Below are 27173 nucleotides of genomic sequence, written 5' to 3'. Positions count from 1 at the left end.
AGGCAGGGTCGGCAATAAGCTGAAACTCGTGGGTCTTTTTATTTTCCACTCAGTGTCAATATAAACTGGCACCTCGCGCACTTAGTCTCTCCCACTTCACACTCTTTAAGCTGGACAATATAGTGTCTCTTTTCTCCCGGCCGTTCCCACGAGTCCTCAGCGTCCCTCTCTTCCCACTCTCTGCTCGTGAATGGCTTTTAACCGGTCTCTCCGCGCCAATCACTGCAATTAGACACAGGTGTTTATCATCATGCACTTGACCTACTTTCTCACCGCTCGTCTCCCGGCTCCCTCCATCCGTGCACACCTCGCGAAACCACGCCCCCCTCGCCACAATATATATATATATATATATATGTATATATGTGTGACACTCAGATTTTTTTTTTATATGATCCATATAATGAAGCAAAGTATAACATTTAGATATTGTTCGTCTTTGAGTTGATCTGAATTTTATTCACTGTGACAAATTAGGATGATGTTTCTCTGTCTTGTTGCTTGTTGTGGCTCGTTAGGACAGATTTATATAGTTTGATGTGTTATTGTCTCATTTGGTGACGATGTGGCTTCAGATGCTAAAGTGCTGGATCTGAAGATTATCTACTTACAGTGTTTATGTTGTGTGTGCCTGTGTAGAGCAGATGATAGACTGAAAGTCTTCCCACATGCAGTGCAGCGAAACGGTTTCTCTCCAGTGTGGATCCTCTTGTGTGTTTTCAGGTCTCCTGACCGTCTGAATATCTTGTCGCAATGTGAACACTTGTAAGGTTTCTCTCCAGTGTGAATCCTCTTGTGTGTTTTCAGGTCTCCTGACCGTCTGAATCTTTTGTCGCAGTGTAAACACTTGTAAGGTTTCTCTCCAGTGTGAATTCCCTGGTGCTGTTTTAAATGTCCAGCTCTCATAAAAGTCTTCCCACACTCAAAGCACATATGATTTCTTACACCAGTGTGTCTTGTCTTATGTACTGCTAAATTCTGCAGATGTGAAAATCTCTTTCCACACAAAGAACATGAATGTGGTTTTTCGTGTGAATGAACCCTCAGATGGTTCTTCAGGGCTGAAGCCCTCAAAAATGTTTTGCCACATTGATCACATTCATGCAGTTTCTCTCTAGTGTGGATGTTCATGTGTGTCTTAAGGGTTCCTTGTTGTGTGAAACTCTTCCCACATTGATCACATGTGAATGGTTTCTCTCTAGTGTGGATCCTCATGTGAACATTGAGATTCTTTTTCCATGTGAAACACATTCCACACTGATCACATGAGAATGGTTTTTCTCCAGTGTGGATCCTCATGTGAATCTTGAGACTCTGTTTACGTGTGGAACTCTTTCCACACTGGTCGCATGTGAATGGCTGCTCTCCAGTGTGGATCCTAATGTGAACCTTGAGACTCTTTTTCCATGTGAAACTCATTCCACAATGATCACATGTGAACGGTTTCTCTCCAGAGTGGATCCTCGTGTGAATCTTGAGACTCTGTTTGGATGTGAAACTCTTCCCACACTGATCACATGTGAACGGTCTCTCTCCAGTGTGAATTCTCATGTGAATCTTGAGACTTTGTTTGGATGTGAGACTCTTTCCACAGTGACAGCAAGCAACACATTTCTTGTCTTTTCTTTTCAGTAAAGAAATACTTTCAGTCTGTGAGCAAGCTTTATCTCCAGTTTTGACATTATGTTTCTCCTCTTCACTCTCCTCATTCTCCTCCATCAGATCTGAAATTAAAGTAAAAAAGACACATTATGAATAAATCATGATTCATCAGTTTCCTCCAATTTCCAAACCAGTTTCTTAAAATGGCGACACCCAGGGACTTCATTATTGCACATTTTATGTCTGATAGTTAACTTCCATTAGGCACAGATATACGATTTGTGGAGAGACAAATTTCCCAGGGTGAAAGGTTTATGATACCTCAGCACAGGACAGATGAATTGTAAAGTCATACCTCAACTCACATACCCCGCATACCTTGACTCACTCCTACGAGTCTACACCCCCACCAGAAGCCTTCGCTCAGCTAATGAGCGAAGGCTTGTGGTACCATCACAGGGGCATGAAATCCCTCTCCAGGACTTTTTCTTTCATTGTCCCTGGTTGGTGGAACGATCTTCCGTCCTCCATACACACGACAATCACTTGCTTCATTCAAAAGACAGGTAAAAACTCATCTCTTCCATGAGCACTTAATCTTACATAAAATAAAAAAAAATCTCCCCTCTACTTCTCTTTTCTTCTTTCCTTTTATGGTTTTTGCTGCTCTGAGTAGTGTACAAATCTTGGTATTTGGGGCACTTTTTGCGCTTCTTTGCCTCTTCTTGACGGATCGCATCCTGTACTCCTGAGTTGTAAGTTGCTTTGGATAAAAGCGTCTGCTAAATGCATAAATGTAAAATGTAAATGTAAAGTCTCACAGCAGTATAAATTACCTCTTATAGCATTCTCTAATGCACCATGGCGGAATCAATCGGTTCATGAATGTACTTCTCATTCCAGAAAGCATGTCATTGAGGGGGTATGAAGAATTGTTAGTGAAGGTCAGCAGCTTGGACATTATTATCCTCTCTGCAACAACCTCAAGCATATCTAGATCCACTCTAATATCGGAACTCTCTTTCTAACTAGCAACCATCCATGACACTCAAACCGTGAACCACATTTTAAAAACTTTTTACACAGTAAAAGCACTTTTCACCAAGACATTTAATATTGGCCCCTCACTGGATCAACAGTAACTCATCATCCTAAATCAGTTATTGGTGGCCCTTTATGACTGGGTGGGTAGGTGAACATTGTCCCATAATCCCCCTTATTACTTATATATGTAGTAAGGCCCCGTCCACACGAAGCCAGAGCTATCACAATCCTATCTTTTTTTTCCTCGTTTCAAGAAATATCTGCGTCCACGCGAGATTACAGAAACCGACTAAAAACAGTGTGGTTTGCATGCCAGGCCAGTGTGTGGCGCTTTAATTCTGCCACAGAAATACACTAAAAACAGAGAAGAAGAGTTGTGGCTAGAATGGGTATAGCTGTGGAAGGAAGTGAGGCAAAATCTCACAATAAAATAACAATAAATATATTTGCTACTTAACAGATGTGTTTTACCCTAAACCCTAAACCTACCCTTACAATAATGTAAATACGGTAAGTAAATGACACGATATTAATGTGCGCATGCCCAGTGCCCGTAGTTGTATCCCTTAACTCTTTCACCGTGCTGGACGTAGTGTGATAACATCACCGTTTCAGAAATTATACGGATTCGCTGTACACATGAAAACGGAAGATTATCGTTTTCAGATTTATCCACTCTGGGACCCGGTTTCAGAAAATATCGGATTCATTCTTCCAAAACGCCGGATCCGTGTGGACGGAACGCTGATACGGTACAAAATTTATACGTATACAGCTAAACCGTTCTCGGTGTGGACGGGGCCTAAGTCTGATGGATAAGGCTACACTATTTTTTCCACACACTCTACACACCCAACAATTTGCAACCAAGGCCATGTTTAATGTTTATGTTTTTATGCAGTTTATGATACTCATTTAAGAGAAATATTAACACGGGTGTGTACATTTTCCACATTTAACTTTATCAAGTTCACGTGCAGTTAATGTCAACATGACATCATGACTTTGCGACATCATGACATGGCGTGTTATCTATACGCATTTTGAGCTATCCGCGCGTATGTATACGCCTAAACGAAGAATCATCTCCGCATGTATGTCTACACCTATACGAACCATCATCTCCGCGTGTATGTCTACACCTAAACGATTCATCATCTCCGCGTGTATGTCTACGCCTAAACGAAGCATCATCTCCGCGTGTATGTCTACGCCTAAACGAAGCATCATCTCCGTGTGTATGTCTACGCCTAAACGAAGCATCATCTCCGCGTGTATGTCTACGCCTAAACGAACCATCATCTCCGCGTGTATGTCTACGCCTAAACGAAGCATCATCTCCGTGTGTATGTCTACGCCTAAACGAAGAATCATCTCCGCATGTATGTCTACACCTAAACGATCCATCATCTCCGCGTGTATGTCTACGCCTAAATGAACCATCATCTCCGCGTGTATGTCTACGCCTAAACGAATCATCATCTCCGCGTGTATGTCTACGCCTAAACGAACCATCATCTCCGCGTGTATGTCTACGCCTAAACGAACCATCATCTCCGCGTGTATGTCTACGCCTAAACGAATTATCATCTCCGCGTGTATGTCTACGCCTAAATGAACCATCATCTCCGCGTGTATGTCTACGCCTAAACGAACCATCATCTCCGCGTGTATGTCTACGCCTAAACGAACCATCATTTCCGCGTGTATGTCTACGCCTAAACGAACCATCATCTCCGCGTGTATGTCTACGCCTAAACGAACCTTCATCTCCGCGTGTATGTCTACGCCTAAAGGAACCTTCATCTCTGCGTGTTTGTCTACACCTAAAGGAACATTCATCTCCGCATGTATGTCTACGCCTAAACGAACCATCATCTCCGCGTGTATGTCTACTCCTAAACAAACCATCATCTCCGCGTGTATGTCTACGCCTAAACGAACCATCATCTCCGCGTGTATGTCTACGCCTAAACGAATCATCATCTCCGCGTGTATGTCTACGCCTAAACGAACCATCATCTCCGCGTGTATGTCTACGCCTAAACGAACCATCATCTCCGCGTGTATGTCTACGCCTAAACGAATTATCATCTCCGCGTGTATGTCTACGCCTAAATGAACCATCATCTCCGCGTGTATGTCTACGCCTAAACGAACCATCATCTCCGCGTGTATGTCTACGCCTAAACGAACCATCATCTCCGCGTGTATGTCTACGCCTAAACGAACCATCATCTCCGCGTGTATGTCTACGCCTAAACGAATTATCATCTCCGCGTGTATGTCTACGCCTAAATGAACCATCATCTCCGCGTGTATGTCTACGCCTAAACGAACCATCATCTCCGCGTGTATGTCTACGCCTAAACGAACCATCATCTCCGCGTGTATGTCTACGCCTAAACGAACCATCATCTCCGCGTGTATGTCTACGCCTAAACGAACCTTCATCTCCGCGTGTATGTCTACGCCTAAAGGAACCTTCATCTCTGCGTGTTTGTCTACACCTAAAGGAACCATCATCTCCGCGTGTATGTCTACGCCTAAACGAACCTTCATCTCCGCGTGTATGTCTACACCTAAACGAACCTTCATCTCTGCGTGTTTGTCTACACCTAAAGGAACCTTCATCTCCGCGTGTATGTCTACACCTAAACGAACCATCATCTCCGCGTGTATGTCTACGCCTAAACAAACCATCATCTCCGCGTGTATGTCTACGCCTAAAGGAACCTTCATCTCTGCGTGTTTGTCTACACCTAAAGGAACCTTCATCTCCGCGTGTATGTCTACACCTAAACGAACCTTCATCTCTGCGTGTTTGTCTACACCTAAAGGAACCTTCATCTCCGCGTGTATGTCTACACCTAAACGAACCATCATCTCCGCGTGTATGTCTATGCCTAAACGAACCATCATCTCCGCGTGTATGTCTACGCCTAAAGGAACCATCATCTCCGCGTGTATGTCTACGCCTAAACGAACCATCATCTCCGCGTGTATGTCTACGCCTAAACGAACCTTCATCTCCGCGTGTATGTCTACGCCTAAACGAACCATCATCTCCGCGTGTATGTCTACGCCTAAACGAACCTTCATCTCCGCGTGTATGTCTACGCCTAAACGAACCATCATCTCCGCGTGTATGTCTACGCCTAAACGAACCATCATCTCCGCGTGTATGTCTACGCCTAAACGAACCTTCATCTCCACGTGTATGTCTACGCCTAAAGGAACCTTCATCTCCGCATGTATGTGTACACCTAAACGAACCATCATCTCCGCGTGTATGTCTATGCCTAAACGAACCATCATCTCCGCGTGTATGTGTACACCTAAACGAAACTTCATCTCCGCGTGTATGTGTACACCTAAACGAACCTTCATCTCCGCGTGTATGTCTACGCCTAAACGAACCATCATCTCCGCGTGTATGTCTACGCCTAAACGAACCATCATCTCCGCGTGTATGTCTACGCCTAAACGAACCATCATCTCCGCGTGTATGTCTACGCCTAAACGAACCATCATCTCCGCGTGTATGTCTACGCCTAAACGAACCATCATCTCCGCGTGTATGTCTACGCCTAAACGAACCATCATCTCCGCGTGTATGTCTACGCCTAAAGGAACCTTCATCTCCGCGTGTATGTGTACACCTACACTAACCATCATCTCCGCGTGTATGTCTACGCCTAAAGGAACCTTCATCTCCGCATGTATGTGTACACCTAAACGAACCATCATCTCCGCGTGTATGTCTACGCCTAAACGAACCATCATCTCCGCGTGTATGTCTACACCTAAACGAACCTTCATCTCCGCGTGTATGTGTACACCTAAACGAACCTTTATCTCCGCGTGTATGTCTACGCCTAAACGAACCATCATCTCCGCGTGTATGTCTACGCCTAAACGAACCATCATCTCCGCGTGTATGTCTACACCTAAACGAACCTTCATCTCCGCGTGTATGTCTACGCCTAAACGAACCTTCATCTCCGCGTGTATGTCTACGCCTAAACGAACCATCATCTCCGCGTGTATGTCTACGCCTAAAGGAACCTTCATCTCCGCGTGTATGTGTACACCTAAACGAACCATCATCTCCGCGTGTATGTCTACGCCTCAACGAACCATCATCTCCGCGTGTATGTCTACGCCTAAAGGAAACTTCATCTCCGTGTGTATGTGTACACCTAAACGAACCATCATCTCCGCGTGTATGTCTACGCCTAAAGGAACCTTCATCTCCGCATGTATGTGTACACCTAAACGAACCATCATCTCCGCGTGTATGTCTACGCCTAAACGAACCTTCATCTCCGCGTGTATGTCTACGCCTAAATGAACCATCATCTCCGCGTGTATGTCTACGCCTAAACGAACCTTCATCTCCGCGTGTATGCCTACGCCTAAAGGAACCTTCATCTCCGCGTGTATGCCTACGCCTAAACGAACCATCATCTCCGCGTGTATGTGTACACCTAAACGAACCATCATCTCCGCGTGTATGTCTACGCCTAAACGAACCTTCATCTCCGCGTGTATGTCTACGCCTAAAGGAACCTTCATCTCTGCGTGTTTGTCTACGCCTAAACGAACCATCATCTCCGCGTGTATGTCAACACCTAAACGAAGCATCATCTCCACGTGTATGTCTACACCTAAACGAACCATCATCTCCACGTGTATGTCTACGCCTAAACGAACCATCATCTCCGCGTGTATGTCTACGCCTAAACGAACCATCATCTCCGCCAATCTGATCTGACAGAATTAATATTTATAGCCTAATTTTATATTTTGGAGCAACGAACTCCACTCCTACCCTAAACCTACCAACTCTCAACAATATAAAACACACAAAAATGTGCAGTCACATGTATTTATTGCAAAAACTGAACAAAAAACAGTATAAAAGTATTAACTCATGTTGCATTTCAAGTCTACTGAAGTCATACGATATCTTCATGTGAAGAACAGAGTTGATCTTAATGTTTTAGTCGTTGAAATGATGATCGTGCCCCTTTGTGAACAGAACACACGCACTCGTTAATATTTCTGATTCAAATGATGCACGAGACGACAATGATGAGAATGACGCGATCGGTCACGAGACACACGAGAGCCAATGGCATTTTACAATCAAAGCTGACGTAATGACGCAATTGGTCACGAGACACACGACAGCCAATGCTGTCAAAGCTGACCTGACGTTTCTTCCGGCGGCAATTTTTGAATTTTATTTTATTCTTTGGCGGATGGACTCGATGTTCTGATTGCTTTTGGGGATTTTCTTCACACAAATCAATCGTTTGGCCTCGGAACACTTGGAGTATTTGTACTTTCTGAATAAATTGTGCCTGCAGTCGTATCTGCAGAATGTTTCTTGTGAGTGGTAGGTTTAGGGGCTGTGTGTGTGTGATGGGTAGGTTTAGGGGTGGTGTGTGTGTGTGTGTTATAGGTAGGTTTAGGGGTAAGGGCAGTGTAGGGGGGTTGAAAGAAACGTCGTTGATAAACACGCTAAAAAGCGATTATGCGTCTTTATAGCACGCCAAAATGGCATACGAATTGGCGCGTCATACATACGCCATTTCATGAGATCAGTCTGGTTAATGTAATGACTCACTTTACTTTTAACATATAGTACAGTCAAGAGTCATAGACTATTTTGTGTTGAAACTAGGGGTGCGGCGTGCACGATATTCACAAAAATGTGATATTGCGATATCTATAATGAATATTGCGATATCAATATTAATTTCAATATTTTTAAGCCTATAAAACATTACAAAGTTACGGAAAACGCATCAAAATAGATTCATAACAAATAAACGTTTTCTTACAACACAAGGTTTATTTAAACTGACAGTTATATTGGACTGGTACAACATGAATAAATAAATAATAACCATGTCTACAGAACAGGACATGTTTACTGGTTATACAAATTCAAACATTTTGTTCTTTTAATTTTAATTAATGCTTGGGTAACACACCGCTATAGCGGTGGCTGGGATATACATAAACTTATCAACATTCGTTGCATACTTTTTGGAATAACTTATCATGAGAGGAAAAAAATATGTTTTAATCGAGGTTAATGGAAATGTGGTTAATATTTTTTTATTGACATTTAGTAGCCTAAATATCGCAAAGGTTTTGCCCAAATCTGTAATGGAAACGCGGCTACTAAGAGAGCAGTCCAAACTATTTTAAGTGGATTCAGGCCGATTAGCAAACGCATTTGACCCATTCATAGAAAATAATTCAAGCGTCAAAATGTGCACACTGTGCAGTTCAGTTACAGTTTAACTTCTTGAACCCAATGCTGTTAAACTACGTTTTTTTCCCCCTTAAATATCCACACAATTTTCCCCTTTAATATTCCCATGGGCCTCGCACATTACGCTTGCACAGGGCCTCGCACCACCCTACCCTGTGTGGGAGAGCGAGGAAGAAGTGAGAGAGTGACAGTTAGCTTTGGCGCGAGTACAGGGACCCGGTTTTAAATAAATAAATAGATCTGATAAAGAATGTATATACAGTGAAACGCATCTCATTTTGTCATAAACAAAATATTGCACAATTATCACAAACTTTCGATACAATATCAGGCAACATGATATCGCGATAACGATATTGAGTCAATATATCGTGCACCCCTACCATCCACATTTAAAGATAAAAGACCCAGCTTTACTAGCAGGTGGGGTAAACCAATGAACATAATCCCAGTCTTGTCACTGTTTAGACAAAGAAAACTGAGACATCCATTTGTTTTTATCACAGAAATACATTGACACAAAAAGGCAAAGCCACATTTTCAGCAGGTTTTGAATGTAGGTAGCCTGACAAGCCAGACCCACATCAAGATGTTTGGTCTGGAAACTCAGCATTGACGGCTCAATCCGAGGGGCGGATTAACGGCTGTCTGTCAAACTCCCTCTGCACGCGATAGGATAGCGCTACAACCAACCAGAGCAACGAAGGTGAAGCGGAGCTTTTTGATAGATTAAACATTCGCCGTATCCGGTCGGCTAAACTCCGAACACATCTTCCCTTTTTAAGAATGATTTCAGTGCCGTTCTTTGTTCTTTTCTCAGAGAAAAGCTTAACTCCAGGTCTTCCAGAGTCGCGGTCAGAGCTGATTCGAAAGACCGCCGTTCGGCAGTTTCTACGCAAATGCAACTCAGCCGTCATCATTATGGCCCCGCCCACCGACTCTATACACGATGTGATTGGCCCGGCAAGAGTTAGGCGAATACACCTCAGAAGGGTATTGAGTGTAGCTAGACGACACTCGCGGGCAGATTAGATTTGCTGCCGCTAGGGTGCGTCTAGATTTCTAGGCTAGAATGTATGTACATCTGGGTGTTATAAAGTCAAGACCAAATTATCTTAAAAGTTGACCAAGTAAACAAAATATAGAAGCAAAAGAGATTGCACCACACCAACCTCAGACCAGAAATCACCATGGCAACAAACTCCTTTTAATCTAAACCAGTTGAGTGCAGTATCAGAAACACCAAAGACAGTATCTAAATTGTTGATTAAAAGAGAGTACTCTACAGTGTCAAAAGTTAGCCTGGATGCCAGCCGAATATAGCCCCGCCCGCAAAATTTTTAGGTCGGGCAATTCGGTCTGGCCTTGTTATCCCCGAACAGAAACTGTTCGGACCAATGAAATCATCAAGGGCGGGCTTTAGCCGATGACGGACAGATGATCAACAGTAACGTAATCATCTCGTCATCAAAGGGGCTTGGGTTATATTTGTTTGAATCCTAAACGGAGAGCTTGTTTGTATCTGCATTCACCATCACCATTTCTCTCAGAAATGATGATCATGTTGGGTAAGTACTCTGTGTATCATTAAATTATTTTACAACACTGGCAAAGATCGTGTATTCCAGCCTGATTTCAGCGCGCGTGCAGACAGGGTTGCCATGTTTTTACAACAAAACCCGACAACTACTAGGGGGGTTCTCTGTGGGGGGAAATGGCGTTTGGGGGGTAAAAGGTGTCTTATTTTGGCAAGGTTGCTGCTAAAATTCGCACTCATGGGTCTATATATCACATAATAGTCGCATCAACCCGCGGACATAGAAAATAACCCGCGGAAAAAACGCGGACTTGGCAACACAGTGCAGTTGAACTCTGTTGACAATTGACAATGCGTCACCTAGTTGCTCTGATTGGTTGTAGGTCTATCCAATTGATGTCTTTCCTGGTTCGGTTGAAACACACCCCATAATCACAGCCCAAAGGAGCAGTTTCAGACTCATATTCTGACTAGAATTGAGTATGACCATGTCATGCTAGTCAAAAGTGGCACTGAGATCAAAATTGAAAGACACAGTCTTTCCGAAGGAATTAAGAAGTGACATTAACTAACATAGTTTTAGTGATGTGGAGCCAGACTGCAGATGAGAATGCAGTTGTTAAACAACAATTCACTCAAAAAGTTCAGCAAGTAATGGAAGATTGGAAATAAAAATGATCAAAGTCTGTTATTTTATTTTGGTACAGGGTGTATGATATGATATGTATTCTTCAGCCTCATTATTAAAGAATCAGGAATAAACACCAACCTCTTTGTTCTTCAGTGCGTTTCATTCTGCAGTGTTCTGGATCTCTCATGTTCCCATTGTCTTTCAATAAACTATAAAAAATATAAAAACACAAGATACCAAATGTAAAAAAACACAAAAAACTGAGAATATAATTGTGACATTTGCAAGGTACCACTAAATAAACTACCAATTGAGTTTAAAGGGATAGTTCACTTTGAAATTAAATGTTGATATGTTTTAGCTTCCCTCATGGTCATCCGAGATGTAGGAGTATTTGTTTCCCCGGTAGTTTCAATTTTGATCATTTTAGGTCAAACCGTTCTTGTCTGTGCCTCACATAATGCAGGTCTATGGTCACCACCTGAAGGAGCATCCACAGAGAAGTCCAAATTAAACAATCCCCCATCGCAAGCACACACTGATGGCCTAAGACACGAAACGAGCTGTTTGTGTGAGAAAACCAACAGGATTTATATCGTTTTTACCTCTTGTACACAACAGGAAACACGCACGCGCGCCCTCGGATCAGTCGGACGTAGTGGTGTACAAGAGGTAAAAACGATATAAATCCTGTTGGTTTTCTCACACAAACCGCTGGTTCTGTGTCTTAGGCCATCAGTGTGTACTTACGATGGGGGATTGTTTAATTTGGACTTCTCTGTGTCTGCTCCTTCAGGTGGTGACCATATACCTGCATTATGTGAGGCACAGACAAGAACGTTTGACCTAAAATGATCAAAATTGAAACTACTGGGGAAACAAATACTCCTACATCTCGGATGCCCATGGGGTAAGCTAAAACATATCAACATTTAATTTCAAAGTGAACTATCCCTTAACAACTAAACAACTTTTTTGTTTTGCTTATTGTCTTGTGTTTTGTATGAAACATGGTTCATCACAGATAAATGAAATATATGCTGATGCGGTTATAAAACGTACCTATATCTTGTAGATGTCTCAATAGCTGATTGGGTTGTTTTCTTAAAGGGATAGTTCACCCAAAAATGAAAATTCGGTCATCATTTATTCACCCTTGAGTTGTTCCAAACCTTGTATAAGTTTATTTGATCCGCTGAACACAAAAGAAGCGGCAGTGGCTCAGTGGTTCATGTAGGTTGTCTACAAACCGAAAGGTTGGTGGTTCAATCCCCGGTTCCACCTGACCAAGTGTCGAAGTGTCCATGAGCAAGACACCTAACCCCAGCTGCTCCCGACGAGCTGGATGGCGCCTTACATGGCTGACATCGCCGTCGGTGTGTGAATGGGTGAATGTGAGGCAAAAATGTAAAGCGCTTTGGATAAAAGCGCTATATAAATGCAGTCCATTTACCAAAAGAAGGTATTTTGCCGAATGTTTGTAACCAAGCAGATCCAAGCAACCATTGACTAGCATAGTAGGGGGGGAACTACTATGGTACTCATGTATGCTTGGTTACAAACATTCTTCAAAATGTATTTATTTTTTGTGTTCAGCAGAACCAATAAACTTATTCCTTTTGGGACAACTTGAGGGTGAGCAAATTATGACAATTTTCAGTTTAGGGTGAACTATCCCTTTAAGCCTGTTGACATCAATACAATGAGCTTAATGTGGCAATGTACAGCCCTGAAGACATCGGCATAATGAATGAGGTGAAAACAAGATTTACTGACAAGAAATAAAAAGGCTATTCGGCTGCTCTGATAATAGTGATGAGCCATAGATTATCAAAATGCTCTAATAATACAATTATTTCTCCAATGATACAGGACAAATAACAGTAATGACAGACATTATAATGACAACAATCTATATCAAGCATTGTAATTTAGTCATATGAATATAAATATAGTTCGATTTCCTGACAACTACATCCGTAACAATAAAGTAATTAGTTCGTTAGCATCTTACCGTTTTTACGTTATGTGAAGAGCATAGCACATCAACCCTATGTGTTCATTAGATAACAGACAAATATAGCGTCGAACACGATGACTATCATACAGAAATGGCCCCATAAAATGACATTTAAATGGTGTAATATAAGGTAAATACGAAATGTAACGCAAAATAGCACGAAATGCACATCTCAGAAGACTGACTGACAGAAGGGGGAGCGCGCGGGCGATGATGACGTCATCGCCGCGAGTCAAAAATCAGCAGTTGGACTGAAAAGAGAAGCAGCAAAGTATATTTAAAACGGCAAACAAATATAAAACAACATACTATAAAACACATATAAGGGCATTTCATAGCTTTTAGATGTAACAAAAATGTGGATATAATTTGTTGACCATAAAAAATTGGGGGGAAAGTTATTTGGTGAAACAAATACAAATAAACAAATGAGACAGAGCCCCTCAAGAGAAGTGAAGATGGCCAGTCGCAAATGTTGTGTTTAAAAAAAAAACATTCAAAATATTTAGTTTTCCTTTTACATGATAATTGACATAAAATAATATTAAAACATTTTTGTAATACCATACTGTAGCCACTACAAAATGTATACGTGCTGTGGTGAAACGCTGGATGCAACGCTGTAGATAAGGGAAGAAGGAGGCAGGAACCGGCGAACATTTAAAGACTTTTAATAAATGAATAAACACAAAATGAAAGTAAAAACGAAGCCAGCCCCTCATGGACGGCTGCCACAAGCACATAATAAAACGTAAATAAAACAACATAAACTCCAGGCTTGGTCCTCTCTTGTCCTTCACTGTCGTCGCTCCTCCTTTATGCTCCTGTCACTCCGCCATGAGACCAAAAGGCCCGTGCAGCGCACAGCTGTCGCTCATTGTCATCAACAACCGGCTTCATCCTGCTCTCACGGTCCCTCAGCCTCGCTGCTTGCCACACTTACTGTAGAAATCCACTTTTGCGACACGACTGAAGCGTGATGTTGTGACGCTTCCCCTCATTTGTACGTGGATTTGCGTTCCTCAAGTTTACTGCTATGGGCATGCTTGAGCCAGCGGGAATAAAAAACAAAGGACCCGCGAGAGACTTCCCCCAGTGTCCATGTGCTGTACTTCTATTGGATAGTTGCGTCACGTTCAACGGATTAATTTGCATAAAGAAGGAAATCGGTCAGCTTTTTTGATGCGCAGCATTTTTTCAAATGCAGCGCCACCTTCCCGGAATGCTTTGCGGGCGTGTCACGACAGAAGTGTTGTGTAACAGAAGTAGTGGTGCACACCCGGGTTCGATCGACATCAGAGTTCGGTTGGTTTCAGATGATGTGAACGTGGTCTTCCGAACTCGGGTGCGCACCCGTGAACCATACCCGAGTCCGCCTAAAAAGGTGCTCTGTAATTTTCGCATGAGTGGTTTCAGTTGTTCCTATATTTTTAAATACAGAACACTGATGTACTTTTTTGAAACAGAAATGGTCAAGTGTGTTTACTCTTTGAATACAAACTTCTTTACTTTAGTGTTTTGCTAGTCAGCTCCCGAAAAAATGTAATTTATTCTTGGTGTAAATTTAAAGTGTCAAACAGTGTCATTAACACGTAAGAAACTAGCGGATGTTGTATCCCGAAATTAAGCCGTTCAATACAAAACGTTTATTTTTAGAACACATTAAAATCACTTCAAAATATATGACGACAACTCACACATATATATAGGTAGCGTGTATATATAAGAAGCTAATAACTAAAAGTATTAACAACAACATAACATTATCAACAAAACACAAGTGTTGCATTAGCAGCATAAGATTTTTTTATAATAAAATTTGGTAACGCTTTAGATTACATCCCGGAAAGTACTGCATAATTAAAGTGAATTTACAGCATAACTTTCGGTAATTATAGTGTAACTATAAAGTAAGTATGTGTAGGTATAAGGGAACAATATGTAATAAGTAAGGGCTAATGTCCACCCAGCCGGTTGTTATCGCAGAATAAACCCCTCCAGAGTGATCAGGACCCCGAGGCGAAGCGGAGCGTCACTCTGAAGGGGTTTATTCTGCGGTGACAACCGGCTGGGTGGACATGCTTGATTCTGATTGGTCAATTGCGCATTCCAGCGGTATGTTATTTCCAGATAACACACACCGCTCATCCGGGTACTGCGAGTTATCTTGACCGGTTCTACTTCTGTGCTTAACGCTGGCACCATCTTGTGGCTTAAACAGCCGTGGGTTACAATGGAAGACTTCAAGACGGGTTTCCTTTATAAAGTTTTTAATATGGATATTTTTCTTACACAAACGCATCGATTGGAATCAGACGGCTCTATTAACCCATCGGAGTCGTGTGGAGCACGTTATTTGACGGACAGCTGCATTTAATGGACTTCAGAAACAGCTCCAACTACTGCTGGATTAACGTTAGCCTGGACTTTTTAAATATAACTCTGATTGTATTTGTCTGACAGAAGAATGTCATAAACACCTATAATGACCTGAGGGTGAGTAAATCATAGGCTTGGTTTCATTTTTGGCTGAACTAACCCTTTCAGCATTCATTCTCAACATTTAGCAGCAATAGATAAAGGCTTAAAGCAGTCTGGAACTGTTTTCCTTCGCGGAAGCTTTGCGTAAGAGCTAATACAATATTTAATCTCAAGACAATATTTTGTGTCTAATAATTATTTATTTGAGACTAGTAGCCGTGTAATAAGCGGGATAATGTCCACCCAGCCGGTTGTTATCGCAGAATAAACCCCTTCAGAGTGACGCTCCGCTTCGCCTCGGGGTCCTGATCACTCTGTCTGGGTTTATTCTGCGATAACAACCGGCTGGGTGGACATTAGCCCTTACATATTGTACACATACTTACTTTATAGTTACACTATAATTACCGAAAGTTATGCTGTAAATTCACTTTAATTATGCAGTACTTTCCGGGCCGTAATTTACATTCATATCAAGAAGCAAAATTATATAAAAGAATAAAACATTATGTTCTTGGGGACGGGGGAGTGATGTCCTCCACCTTTGAGTTGATCGGAACTGCTGGTCTTGAAGATGATGCAAATGCAGGCAAATTTGGATGATCTTTCTTTGTTGTTGTTGCTTGTTAGGACACATTTTATTGCTTGACGTTATTGTTTCCTAACCCTAACCTTTGGTGAGGATGCGGCAGAGGATGCGGAAGTGCTGGATCTGAAGATGATCTTCTTACAGTGATTGCTTTTTGCATGTCTGCGTAGAGAAGATGATTGACTGAAACTCTTCCCACATGCAGTGCAGCGATACGGTTTCTCTCCAGTGTGAGTCCTCTCATGTATTTTCAAATGTTCTGACCGACTGAATCTCTGATCGCATTGTGAACACTTGTAAGGTTTCTCTCCAGTGTGGATCCTCTCATGTATTTTCAATTGTTTTGAACAAATGAATCTCTTGTTGCAATGAAAACACATGTACGGTTTCTCTCCAGTGTGGATCCTCTCGTGCATTTGTAGATGTGATGACCGACTGAATCTCTTGTCGCAGTGTGAACACGTGTACGGTTTCTCTCCAGTGTGGATCATCTCATGTTTTTTCCGGTTTTGTAAATGATTGAATCTCTTGTCGCAGTGTGAACACTTGTAAGGTTTCTCTCCAGTGTGAATTCTCTGGTGTTGTTTCAAATGTCCAGCTCTACTAAAACTCTTTCCACACTCAAAGCACATATAAGGTTTTTCACCAGTATGTATTTTCTGATGAAGTTTTAATTTTTTCTTCAGTTTAAAACTCTTACCACACAGAGAACATGAATGTGGTTTCTCCTGTGAATGAACTGTCAGGTGGTTCTTCAGGGATGAAGCGCACAAAAATGTCTTGTCACATTGATCACATACATGCAGTCTCACTCCAATGTGGCTGTCCATGTGTATCTTTAGGGCTGCTTTATGTGTGAACCTCTTCCCACACTGATCACATGCGAACGGTTTCTCTCCGGTGTGGATCATCATGTGCATATCAAGAGTCAGTTTGCGTGAGAAACTCACCCCACACTGATCACATGTGAATGGTTTCTCTCCAGTGTGGATCTTCATGTGTTCTTTAAGGTGTCCTGGTTTTCTAAAACTCTTCTCACACTGATCACATGCGAACGGTTTCTCTCCGGTGTGGATCCTCGTGTGAATCTTGAGACTCTGTTTGGATGTGAGACTCTTCCCACACTGAAGGCAGGTGAAACCTTTCTTGACTCTTCTTTTCAGTGAAGAAATATTTTCAGTCTTTGAGCGAGTTTTATGTCCAGTTTTGACATGATGTTTTTTCCCCTGCTCTTCACTCTCCTCCATCAGGTCTGAAATGACAGTTCAAAAAAGTTACATTTGAACTATTATTTTTTTCCAAAAATCAGACAGAAATATGAAGTAAAAAGTAGACAATGGCTAAACAAAAAGTCTCAAGTTAAGACTGTAACCATGGTTTCCTGAGAAGGGGAATAAGACACTGCGCTATAGTGTTGACACTATAGAAACTTTGTGAACTAGTGTCAGAAGAATGTGTGCTAACCACAAATCATGATTGGCTACTGCAGTCAGGTGATGTCATAGATGTGCCGGCTGGCTATTAGAGTGCGGATGGGGCCGCATTTTTCTGTCCGAGCCCGGCCCGCGTCCAACAGAGCAGTAACCGAACCCGACCCGAGCCCGACAGTTAAAATCTATTTTTTTTCCTCATATACTAATGACACGCACGTTTGTTTGTGTGGACAACACATACACATACACAACTCAGAACACACACACATCAGATGCACAAATCAGATACACAACTCAGAACACACACACATCAGATGCACAAATCAGATACACAACTCAGAACACACACACACACACACACACACGCATCAGATACACAACTCAGAACACACACACATCAGATACACAAACACACTAGAGTGCGGATCGGGCCGCATTTTTCTGTCCGAGTCTGACAGAGCCCGACAGTTAAAATCAATTTTCCCCCTCATATACTAATGACACGCACGTTTGTTTGTGTGGAAAGCCCGCTTTTATTAAGCAACTGTAGGAAGGCATTCTGAAATGTTTACAGATGAGCGCATCAGCACGAGCATGGGGCATCAAACGTTACACAGAGCCCAATCAAATAGCCAACTGAAATTAAATGAACAAAGGTCTGCTAAAAATGGCCCAAGCTAACAGAACCAAACATTAACGTAGCACAATTGAAATGCTTATCGAAATGAAAGTCATCATCTTACCAATTTTCTCAAACTGTATGGTTCCTAAACTGCAACATGGGATCTATTTACATAATCTATCCATCAAAGTTTAGGCTAATGGAGGTTTTATGCAGAAAAAGTGGATGGCTTCAAGGCTGTCCTGCTGCCAGCAGCGCTAAAGTTGCGCTCACTGGAATGACGAGGATGCCACGGGCGATATGCACGCACGTGTTACGCGTTGTTGTCACGGCGACATAAACAAATTTCCGCATGCAGGAAGACGGATGTTAGGGTAATATTTTACATTTATTTTAATCACAAAAACAAACCATTGAATTAAGTTAAACAGGCCCATTGGCTACTTGCATAATAAGCAGTTTTGAATTTAAAAGGTTCAATGCCTTATCGCGCTGACGTGACCGAGCCAAACCAGAACGTCATTTCTAAATATCTGTCCGAACCCGGCCCGACCCGTCGGAACCCGTCGGAACCCGTCGGGCTCGGGTCGGGTATCCAACCTCTACTGGCTATATAAACGGTGCCTAGAGAACACGCTAGACATGTGCCAATTTTCGATAATGTGATTTATCACGATAATGAATATGCACGATATTGTTATCGTAAGCACTTTAAAATATCGTAAATAATCATTTATTAACAATTTATAATTTTTTTATAATGCACTCAAGAATACTTTGCCCATCAACCGTATAAATGCTCAACACCGCTGTATTCTGCGTCAAAGGGAAGCGCTTAGATATAAACAAGCCCAACCTGCGTTTGCACATGACTGAACCGGTGAAGGAGACGCGCTGCTGAAGTGCCGCTCAGTGACAGCAGAGGGCGCTGATGGACTGCAGAATGCTGCTGTTACCCCGGAAACCAGCAAACAAACAAAAACCACGTGTAGTTTTTAAACAGCCATTCGTTTTTTGTAATCTCAATGTTGTTCATCACAGCACCAAATACTTAATACTTAAAGACTTAATAGGCTAATTATTTTCAAACTTAAACATGTGTATGCTTTAACCTGGACTACAACATGCCCTAATGATTAGAACTGTTCTGATTATTTGTTATTGTTCAGTAAAACTTTGAGACATAGGACTTCATTAGTTAACATGTTAATTCATTATTACCAAATTGACAATGAAAAATACTTATAAAGAATTAATTATTCTAAGTATTGTTAATTTCTTAGTTACTGTTTAATAACATTAAAATCAAAATCAATATAACATTTTTAATGGACCTAAGATAAAACTAACAATGATCAGTATTTCTTAACTAACATTACCAAAAACATTATACTTTCTGTACCAAATGTAGCTATTGCTCAATCTTAGTTAATGCATTAAATAATGAGACCTTATTGTCATTTGTTACCTGTTGTTCTTTATAGCCTAATTCTTTTGCACTTTAATCTGTTTGAAAATTGTACTTTTACAGCTCTGAAAAATATCAAGAGACCACTTAACATTGATTTCTCTTAATTTTTTTTCCAGAGCTCTATATATTTTTGGTGCATTATTGTATTTAAACATTCAGTTATTTTTGTTATTACAAAAATAGTTCTTAAAGCTGTTATGCTATGGCAACACTTTTTTTTGCAACTTATTTCAACATCGTGATAATATCGCATATCGTGATAAAACTACAGCAATTAATCGCAACATGAAAAATTGATATCGGCACATGCCTAGAAAACGCCATCAGCTTTATATTGCCTGACAGAAGACGTGTAGGTGTGCTGGATGTCTGGAAACACAGAAGCAGTGTCTTGTTCCCCTTTTCAGGGAACCATGTTTATAATCGTAACCCGTGACTTTCTCTTTCGAGGTGGAACTCAAACCAGAAAGAATAATTAAATCACATAATTTTTTAACTGGCCTGTCGGACCATAATGCAATTTTTATTTCTAGAAAACTTACTAAGAAACGATTTAATCTCAAGAATCATAACAACAAACAAACCTTTATACCAAAAAAAATCAAGAACAATATTTAGCTACAGCTTTGCATGATCTAGACTGGTCAGAAATTATTTTGTGTAATGACCTTGATAAATGCTGTGATCTCTTGTATTCTTCAGTTAAAAATGTTTGTACGCACTTTCAAAAAAGGGGAAATTACAAAAAGCGAGCTCACTCTTTGCCTTGGATTAATAGTGAATGCAAACAACTCATGGTACATAGAGATAAATTACTTTAAAAAGCTTTAGACTCAGGCCTAACTACTGATAGATTAAAATTTTCCTCAGCTAGAAATAAGGTTATTCGAGTTCTACGAATGGCAAAAGCAAACCTTTTTATGACTGTGATAGAGGGTGCAAAGGGAAATTCTAAATTAGTTTGGGAAATATTAATAAATTGATTGGCAAACAAACAAAACACAGTGGAAAAGGCCTAGAACTTAGATTCAATAATGAACTGGTATCTGAGCCTGGTGTCTATGCAACTAGATTAAATGAATATTTTCTAAATACCATAAATGAAATTACACAACTTTTTGTAAATCCCTTTAACACTCAAAATGTAAGTAATGATGGACCGCTAATTGATGACATAAGCCCCGTTTCCACCACAGGAACTTTACCCAGGAACTAGGAACTTTGGGTGGTCCTCGGTGTGTTCAGACCGCAGGAACCAGGGTCTAAATGAAGTTCCGGGTAAATATTTCCCCCTCCAAACGGCCCTGCTCGCGAGGTAGCACTTTTTCAAAGTTCAGGAACTTTCGAGGGCGGGACTTGGGCGCTGAACATGCTGATTGGCTTAGCTCACGCAGCATTTTATTTCAACCGGCATTTTTAAAAGTCTTTTGTGAGGTTCGGTCTGCGTTCAGTAAATATCAGTCTTGCTCTCTGTCTGATGGCGCGCGGTCGTCTCAGCCATCTCACGTTCAATGTCCGTAATAGCTGATAATAATATACATTGTCATTTTAAATCTAGCTTTACAAGCTTTCTGAATATGCTGCTGAATCTGCATATTAGTGCTCTTTTCTTTCGTTGTTAATTACCTCTTTAGTAAACCTAACGTTATACATAACCAGCAAAAGCAGCACAGCTTGAATCTCTTCCATACTCGTTATTATTTTTCTTTCACCATGTAAACGACCTGACCGATTACTTTTAAGTGTGCGTCCTTACATGACGTGACAGCGCGCGCCGCGCTCATGTTGACAAGAGAGGAAAGTTAATTTTTCGGAGGGGTAAACTTTTTATTTCGTAAGTTATGAAGATAATGTTGGAGTAATGACACAGCGTATATTGCCCCAGGCAGTTTTTACTTTAATGCCTGACAGAAGAATCTTTTTTTTCTGAGATGATTATTACACTTTACAACAAATAAATAGCTTATAAAATGCCATTAAGAGTTGCTATGGCTACAGTTAACACACTCCAGCTGCTGGAGAAAACAGCGGCGACATTTTTGATGCGGCAGACAAACTGCATGTGACAAAATGATTGCGATTGAAAGTCATCTCATGTAAACACCAGATCGGTTTAGATAACGTCTCAGTCGCGCAGTCGTGCTCAGTCCTACATCACCGGACTAATCTGCCTAATCTTCACGGTACTTTAGATCGCGGTCGAAACGCAGACAGCTGCAGGTCTGGGGGGAGAAAAGTTCCTGTAAAAAAGTTCCTGGTACAAATTGTTCCGGGTAATTTTGGTGGAAACGGGGCTTTAGATGGTAAGGTCTTACCTCAGTCTGTAGCAAGGCTTGATATTAAAGGAATCGAAGAAAAAGAAGTGTTGAATATAATCTCCACACTAAGAAACTCCAAGGCAAGGGATGAATTTGGATTTGATACTAACTTCCTGAAGCGTTTTAAAACCTGTTTTGTATGCTCTGTTACTCATTTAATTAATTTATCAATATCACAGGCAGCTGTTCCAATGAAATGGAAGATGGCCAAAGTAATTCCTATCTATAAATCTGGTGACAAAGTAGACCCCTCTAATTATAGGCCGATCAGCATTTTGCCTGTTATCTCAAAGATTGCAGAAAAATGGGTGGCCAAATTAATTATAGAACACCTTAATAGTGACGGTCCACCCTTACATCAAACACAATTTGGCTTTCGATCTCGCCATTCAACAGAAACAGCAGTCTGTGTTTTTATTGAAAAGGTTACATTTTATTCGGATAGAAATAGTTGTGTTGCTGCTGTCTTTATAGATTTTAAACGGGCATTTGACACAGTGAAAAACTTATTTCCAGGCTTTCTGCATTTCATTTTACTGATCGTACAGTTACATGGATAAGGTCTTATTTAGCAGATAGACAGCAGTGTGTCCAGGTATGTAATAGTAAGTCACCTTACTTGGATTACTCAGTAGGTGTCCCTCAGTTTTGGGCCCACTACTGTTCTCGCTTTATGTCAATGAATTACCTAATATATGCAAAAATGTAGACACTATTATGTACGCTGATGACACAGTAATTTTTACATATGCAAAAAATCCTTGCGAAGCAGCTAAACGACTTTCAAAAGCCTTAGATGATCTACAGAATTGGTTAATTGATTGTCTTTGCTTGAATGTTCAAAAAACTGTATCCATGTTCTTCTCTAAATCAACAACACAGTTAGTTCCAGCAAGGGTCTGCCTGGGAGGACAAGAATTGAAAAATGTTGATGTATTTAAATATCTTGGAGTCTATTTAGATTCAAAATTGTCCTTTCAAAAGCATGCTAAAAACATTGTAAAAATAACTAATTTCAATATAATGAATTATAAAAATATTAGAGCATCCTTGACAGACAGAGCAGAAATCAGTTTCCTACACTCAATGGTTCTGTCTCATATTGAGTATTGCATTAGCAGCTGGTCATACGCGGGTTCTCCTGTTATTAGTAGGGCCGGGACTCGATTAAAAAAATTTATCTAATTAATTAGAGGCTTTGTAATTAATTAATCGAAATTAATCGCATTTTAATTGCATTTAAATATTTGACCTGAGAACAGTGAGAAGTAATTTTTCACATGGATTTTTAGTATACCATTGAATAATGACTGAATCATAAGCTTAATCAACAAAATATAGTTTATTTATTTCAGTCCAGCAGACCAGCGCAATGTTTGCCATTAAGTGTAGCAAAAATGGTAAATGGACTGCATTTATATAGCGCTTTTATCCAAAGCGCTTTACATTTTTGCCTCACATTCACCCATTCACACACCGACGGCGATGTCAGCCATGTAAGGCTCATCCAGCTTGTCGGGAGCAGCTGGGGTTAGGTGTCTTGCTCATGGACACCTCGACACTTGGTCAGGTGGAACCGGGGATTGAACCACCAACCTTCTGGTTTGTAGACAACCTACATGAACCACTGAGACACTGCCGCCACAAGCAAAAGCATATTTGTGATATTTGAGGCTCGATGTGCGGCGGTGATAAGCTAATTCGTTGTTGTATCGCTTTCACACAACCATGCTCTTGTCGACGCTTCCATCCTTTGTGGAAGTGTGGTTAATTTTTTTTTTTTTTGCGTAATTTATTAATCTTAATTAAAATTTCGTTAAAGTCACGTAATTAATAGGGCTGTACTAGAATAATCGAATATTCGTTCGGTGAGGTGGCATTCGATTTTCAGTTTTGAGATTCGAATATTCTTTTCTTTTCTTTTTTCTTCAACGCTCGACTTCCGTCGCGGACTCATTCTCACTCATGCTTGAAATAATAATAATAAATTTAAAAAAACACCGCAACATGCTTTCAATAAAAGCATCACGCATTTTAAAGATTTAAATTAACAAAAAGTCCGAATAAGACAAAATAAATCCCTTATATAGATTAAAACTAATTGTAATAGATATTACATTTTGTGTCATTTTAAAAACAATTCATTTATTCTTATTCAACTGTTTATAAGCATGCTACCGTGTTCTTTATTTATTACAGTTCATTGAAATCACTGTGTGTTAATAATTTAATTTCTGTTTTGGGATTCATTTGTTTTAAAGAAAGGTTGGTTATTAATACCTTATAAAGTTCTTGCTCTCAACAGACTTTGTGTTTTGTATCACTTGTGCACTGTGCGTTTTCGGAGCATAAACCTGCCCGTGTAATGCGTACCGGAAACTGTTCTATTTAAAAGATTATTAAATGTTTATTAATATTTAAAGAATGTGTGCCACCTGATCATATTGCACCAAATGCACTCCACTGGGTCTGCCGCAACACATTTACGATGCCGAAGAGTGAAACGTGAAGTCGTGAAAGATGATACAAATGCAAACGACACTATTATTATATATTTAGCCCCACCCACCGAAGCTTCGAATATTCGATATTGATTGCCACCTAAGCTTCGAAGCTCAAAAAATGGCATTCGAAACAGCCCTAGTAATTAATTAATCTTAATTAACGCGTTAAAGTCCCGGCCCTAGTTATTAGACCAGTTGAATCATGCTACAAAAGGGCATTGAAGGTTTTGGATAAGAAGTCTTTTTCATACCATTACTGCAATATTCTTGATAAATACAGTTTTTTAAGTTTCTCTAATTTTAAACTATTTAAATCTGCTTGTCTGATTTATAAAGCTATTCACAATCTGGCTCCTCCGCCATTGAATGAGTTTATCAAACAGAAATCTCTTAGTGGCTCTGGTTTACGAGTAACGCGAGCCGCCGTTAGAGGTGACTGTGATCCCCCATTTAGACGGACATCTTTTTCTCAAAATGTTCTGTCATTTCAGGGCTCTAGGGTTTGGAACAACATCCCACTTTCAGTGAGGGAATGTACTACGTTTCTTACGTTTAAAATAAAATTGAAAAGGTGGTTGAGAGAGACCCAAATATGCGACCATATTTGAGGTGTATTCTAACTGGTTAAGTTTGTAAGATGGGCCTGTGCAATATCCATAATTCATTCAACTTCTTTCTTAGACTTGGTGCAATATAATAATAATAATAATACATTTTATTTATAATGCACTTTATATTAAACAAATATAGATGAATTGTAAATTATTATTATTATTACCTTTTTTTCTTCTTCTTCAAATTAACTTGTCGCTGTTTTGTTGTGTATTCTGATATTGCTTGTTGTATTATTGTGTCTGTCTTTGTCTTATTGAGTTATATATAGTTTCTTCTTTCTTTTTTTCTTTTCTTTTTCTTTTATGTATAACATCGACCTGCCAGGGGGTCTGCAGATGGAAATGAGCCTAAGGCTATAATCTGGCATATTTACATTTGTTTTAATGTTCGTTAATATGCATTGTTCCCCCTTTCTTAAAATAAAAACGGGGGGAAAAAAACAAACAAAAAAAGAGTAACTACACCAAAGAAGCTCAGGTTTATCAGAATCTATAAAACAGCTTTGGATTAATTTATGCTAAATCTGCTTATCCTCAATGTTGTTTAATTTTGAAATGTAGTATAAAAAAAAATGTGAGCAAAATGTTAAAAAAATAAACGAGCCCCGTTCATATTTAGTTTGGCCGCCTGATGTTGACAATCAATGTGAATGTTTATCAGTGTTGGGCGAGCTACTTGGAAAATGTAGTGAGCTACGCTACCAGTTACGCTACATTAAATTAAGCTTTACTAGCAATGTAGCAAGCTAATCTACAGCAACTTGAAAAAAGTAGTTTACTACATCTAAGCTACTTTTTTAAATTTATTTTTATATTGAACCCACTTCATTCATATCAATGCTATCTCAGTGATCAATAAAAGTCGAGCATATAGACACACCTTTTTTTTAGTTATTCATAAAACTGTCCGAAATCAATTCGGCAACAAAAACATGTGATCCATAATATTAACAAAACCAGGGGACTATTGCACAAAACTAGGATAAGGGATTAAGCCGGGATATCTTGGTGATCTTGTCATTTTTATGCAAAATTTAGTACACAGCTGTCATGTAAACATACCCTGAAGGCAAACTATATATATATTAGCGGATAAATTGAGCCGGGATAACCCAAATATCCCGACTCAATCCCTTATCCTAGTATAGTGCAATAGGCCCCTGGTGTCGAGTGTGTGTGTGTGTGTGTGTGTGTGTGTGTGTGTGTGTGTGTGTGTGTGTGTGTGTGTGTGTGTGTGTGTGTGATCTATCTCCCACACACATGAAACAAGTTTTATTCATTCATTCATATCAAGAGGTGGCCAGGCTGGACCCCGATACTTTTAACAAGAGGTGTTTATTCAAGAGACACAATAGATTTTAAAACTTTGCAGTTTCTCTTTAGTCAGCGCGCGGACGATGCGCGTGCAACAGCGAATTGAGCGCTAGGGGAAAAAAACGTCAACTAGATAGTGCGAATGTGCACGCGCCTATCCCGTCTTTACGCGCTCACTGCCAAATGAGTAGTTTGAAAGGCTCGCGCGCGCGCATCTGTGCTCGTCTGCGCGAGGCAGAAAGGAACTTAGAAAGTGAAGTATATCCGCGACTTATCAGTTGTTTTCCAATTTGAGCTTGATCCTCAGAAAGGCTTGGGGAAATGTAACGTTAGCTTGTGTGGACGCTACCGCACTACATGATCAACAGAAGAGCTTCGCTACTGAAAAGCTATTTCATTGAGAAAACAGCGACGCTACCACCACGCTACTGAAAAATGTAGTTAAGCTAGTAGCGTCAGTACTTGTAGCGATGCTGCTGCCCAACACTGCAATGTTTATCAAATCATGTCACTGACCAAACAATATTTGTTTTAATATATAAATAGAATAAACACCAACCTCTTTGTTCTTCAGTGCGTTTCATTCTGCCGTGTTGTGGATCTCTCCTGTTCTCACTGTCCTTCAATAAACTCTGTCCTAGGTTTCAGCTCTTCCTGAGGGTCTGATGCTCGTCTTCACTCGGCTGATGGGAATATTCCAG

General features: G+C 40.5%; 1 protein-coding gene across 1 annotated transcript; it reads right to left on the bottom strand.

The window, feature by feature from the left end:
* Positions 1–46: 46 nt before the first annotated feature.
* si:ch73-138e16.6 lies at positions 47–27173 on the bottom strand. Its single transcript, XM_067416564.1, has 6 exons — positions 27032–27173; positions 16280–17448; positions 12169–12230; positions 11245–11315; positions 612–1724; positions 47–222 (listed from the first exon to the last, which is right to left on the bottom strand). Exons 1-6 carry the CDS (start codon positions 27054–27056, stop codon positions 56–58), a joined length of 2607 nt encoding a protein of 868 aa, XP_067272665.1. The 5' UTR covers positions 27057–27173; the 3' UTR covers positions 47–55.

The sequence above is a fragment of the Pseudorasbora parva genome, chromosome 14 (genome assembly GCF_024679245.1).
Source record: "Pseudorasbora parva isolate DD20220531a chromosome 14, ASM2467924v1, whole genome shotgun sequence".
NCBI classification, from domain to species: Eukaryota; Metazoa; Chordata; class Actinopteri; order Cypriniformes; family Gobionidae; genus Pseudorasbora; species Pseudorasbora parva.
This window is presented reverse-complemented; position numbering and strand designations above follow the sequence as displayed.

Bases quoted from the DNA above. Each gene is read 5' to 3' on its own strand.
- si:ch73-138e16.6 (XM_067416564.1), bottom strand. From the start codon at position 27,056: ATGAAACGCACTGAAGAACAAAGAG. The intron at 12,231-16,279 runs GTTAGGGTTAGG...AATTTTCATTTT, and splicing joins CTGCCGCATCCTCACCAAAG to TGGGTGAACTATCCCTTTAA. The intron at 1,725-11,244 runs GTTGGTGTTTAT...CTTTAATTTCAG, and splicing joins ACGCACTGAAGAACAAAGAG to ATCTGATGGAGGAGAATGAG.